The sequence below is a fragment of the Eurypyga helias genome, unplaced genomic scaffold, assembly GCF_000690775.1.
Source record: "Eurypyga helias isolate BGI_N326 unplaced genomic scaffold, ASM69077v1 scaffold14502, whole genome shotgun sequence".
Lineage (NCBI taxonomy): Eukaryota > Metazoa > Chordata > Aves > Eurypygiformes > Eurypygidae > Eurypyga > Eurypyga helias.
In genome coordinates this window covers 12,109-15,557 of record NW_010237927.1, presented here as the reverse complement: position 1 = coordinate 15,557, position 3,449 = coordinate 12,109, and the positions used below count along the sequence as shown (strand labels likewise).

At 36.6% G+C, this 3,449-nt stretch overlaps 1 protein-coding gene across 1 annotated transcript in view; it reads left to right on the top strand.

Moving 5' to 3' along the window:
* The first annotated feature begins 235 nt into the window (after nt 1–235).
* The window catches only part of TVP23A (trans-golgi network vesicle protein 23 homolog A (S. cerevisiae)), an 8,973-nt gene continuing 5,759 nt past the window's right edge, over nt 236–3,449 (top strand). The window contains exons 1-2 of the mRNA XM_010147669.1: nt 236–276; nt 3,025–3,169. Of these exons, the coding sequence (XP_010145971.1) occupies nt 236–276; nt 3,025–3,169 (186 nt within the window). The remainder of the gene's footprint in view (nt 277–3,024; nt 3,170–3,449) is intronic.

Below are 3,449 nucleotides of genomic sequence, written 5' to 3'. Positions count from 1 at the left end.
CAGAAGTTTGTTTTTATATTTCTGAAGAATCTTGTGCAAACAAGCCTGGAACACACCCATGTGCTGCAAAATTTTGTTGTCTTTTTAGAAGGCGTAGCAACATATTCCAGTCCTTATCCCAGTTTCATGCACCTTGAACCTGGGGAGAATTTGCGTAAGCTATGACAGGTTGTGCTTTTGTGATTCTCCAGGGTGTACACAAGTACTCCTTATAAGCAAAGGTGTGCAGATACCGATGTCGTTAGTGGCTACTTTCATAAGAAGGTTAGGAAAAAGGTAACTTACGCTGTCTCTGCAGTTTGTTGCAGTAGCAGAACATCTGATCTGGAACAGTTAGGCACATAGGGTTGCTTTTTCAAATCATCCAGGTAACACAAGATGATCAAGCCAGGGAGTCTCTTAGTTGAAAATTTGCCTAGACGTATTTGAAGTTCCAGACAGAGGTATAAAAAGCAGCATGCAGAGTGCTGCTGTGGCACTTCAGAGCAGGTGCTAGGAATGATTCTCCTGTAGTTCAGGGGTATGTTGACCCAATTTGATTTGTTAATATGGGATGCACCTGAAGTCGTAACAGCTAATTCCTATCCTAATAGGCATCATGCTTGCAAAGTGAATGGAGGTTATTGTAACAAGATAAATGGTAATCATTCAGCCTCAAGGGTCCACTATATGGATGTCTAAATACAACAGGATGACTGAAAGCCCAAGCAGGTGAACTGCTATACTTTCAGGAGCCATCGTATGCCAAGCAGAGCCAGTGCAATTTTAGGTACTTTTATCCTTTGTTGGATTTGAAGGCAAGGAAAAAAATAAAAAAGGAAAGAAAAGAAGGAAGTTACCATGTTTTAAAGTCTATACTGTCTTCCATTAGTAGAAGAAATCATGTCAGTTTATACAATGATTTCTTAATGCCATCATATTTCTGGAAATCAGCTTTTTAAACATTTTATAAAGTACAATTGAATTCAGTAGAAGTGCATTCACTTCAGAAAAGCTGTGAAGCCTTTTGTTTCAAAAAGGATGCAGGTGGTTTAGCATCAGGTTTTAAGAGAATTTTATCTGGGATTATCTCATTCAAAATTCTGTTTGTGATAGAAGCTATAAGTTTCATCTGATGACTGTAAATTAAGAAGACGTTTGTTCTGTTAAGTGAGGAAGTGGGCACTTTATTTACTGGACTCAGCTAGTTTCAGGATTTTAAAGTTTTTTTTAAAAGCATAAATAGGTGGATGTTTTCTGTGGCTGAGAGTTGTCTGAAGAATCAGGTGCAAGTTTTGCTATATCTCCATATTCCTCCCCTAGGACAAGAACCTGCAAATCTGTCTTTGTCTTGGCTAGCCATGTCCTTGTGGGAGGACTAATATTCCATAGTCTCAAAGTGTTTAGCGCTGTAATACATACGAAACTCTTGCTCGTGTACTGTGTTTTTTAGTAAACACCCTTCAGAGTTTGATGTTGGAACAAATTCAGCATCCAAACAGTAATTCATCATCTGACTTCCAAAATGGAGCACTTCTCCAGTTACTTTCACATGTGAAGTGCTGATACAGTTATAAAAGCTTGGTCCACCCTGACCCGTGCTGGAATTGTGGCCTGTGAATAGCTCGTATTGGCACAAGATACCACTTACGTGATGGACTCTTAGGTCTTCTGGTCCAAGCTGAAGACCAGCCGTGGCAAGACACTAGCTGGTTTTGACAGTTCACAATATTCTCTCCGCTCCACCCACCATCTGCTTATGGCAGAAAAAGCTTTTGCTTAAAATGTCATGTGTTTAGTTTTAAGTCAGAAGAAGGTTTTGGAAAGTTTAAGGTTAGCATGGGTATGACCCAGAGTAAATAAAAGCTACAGCTTTGTGTCATTCTTGCTTCTTCTCCAGTCATGTGGCACAATATTGCCATTATAGAATAGATCATTACTAGGACAGCTAAACAGCTATAGAATATTACCATAAAGATATAAATAACTACTATAACTTAAATATAATTATAATTTAAGTTTATACTAGTGTATGTGGCATTTTTTATACACAATAATAGAATAACAAATTTAATAGTTGAATAGTTAATTATGAGCTAGGCCATACTACTGTTAATTGTTTACAGACGTAGAGGAGCTTAATGAGATAACCGCTGACTTAAAAACCAAATATCTTAGAAAACAAGTTTTATTCACTCAGCTTCAAGGGAAGAAGTTACTTAAATGCAATAGCCTCTAATTAATTGCTGCTTTAAACCAATTAACACAAACAACTGTGCAGAATAAGTTTCTGTACTTGGCATATTACCCTGAAAATTGTACTGTGCTCCTTATTGCATTCTCCAACCCCCCTTACTGTACAGGTCAATATCCCATGCCATGTAGTTACTTCTTCCACTGAAATTCCTCTTTATTTCGTTACAGACAAAATTTTGCTTGATGAGCAAAGCGCAAATATCTAATGAAATTAATGAACATTCATTCATAAGAACTGTTATATTTCGAAATAATACTCCCTCTGTAAAAGGAAGTGTTTGGTTTCAGATATTACATATCAAGGCTCATTTGTCTTACACCCTACAGCTATAGTTTTTTTAGTTTGAGAGTTCCTGTTCTTGTTTTCAAAACAGTTCTGGAAGGGGTAAGATCTATCACAATTCTTTTGTGTCTAGCGATGCAGATTTATTTTATGAAACAATGAGGATTTTAGGGTAGTATTGAACACAACCACTAAATTCCTTCAGGCAGTACCAAAGAAGCTGGTGAAAGACTCTAGATTTTGTTCTATCTTTGAGACAGTTTTAACATAAACAACACATTCCATCTTTTACCTTAGATTGAAGGTTGGCTATTGGAAATACTATTCCTTTGATAATTAAGATATACGTCAATATGTATAATAATAGAAGATACAAACTAAACTACTGTTATAGACTAGAAATAGTTGTTACACGACCTTGTTAGCAAATACTGTAACATTCCTTCTTGTCCTGTAACTTCCTAAGCACTCTGTGTTTTGTGTTTGGTTTTTTTTTTCTTTTCTAGGCACCCTTTGGCCACTTTTTTCCACCTGTTTTTCCGAGTGAGTGCTATCATTACCTACTTGTTCTGTGACTGGTTCAGCAACAGCTTTGTTGCCTGCTTTGTCACTATTCTCCTCCTCCTATCCTTTGACTTTTGGTCAGTTAAGGTAAGATGACCCTGAATAGTAATTACCTTTGCCAGTATTTTGTGTGCCATTAAATTAGCAAAATAAAAAAAGGAAATATGTATACTGACAAAAATGAGAAAAACATTGTGATCTGTTGATTTATTAAATGTATAGCCCATTTTAATTAAGACATTTGCATATCTTAGTTACCATTACTGTTTACATGCTCTCTGTGGCTGATGGGACTACTAGTACAGTGAGAAAATTGCTTTGTCATGGGTAGATTAGTTTGTACACTTTCCCCCTTAAAAAAAACCTC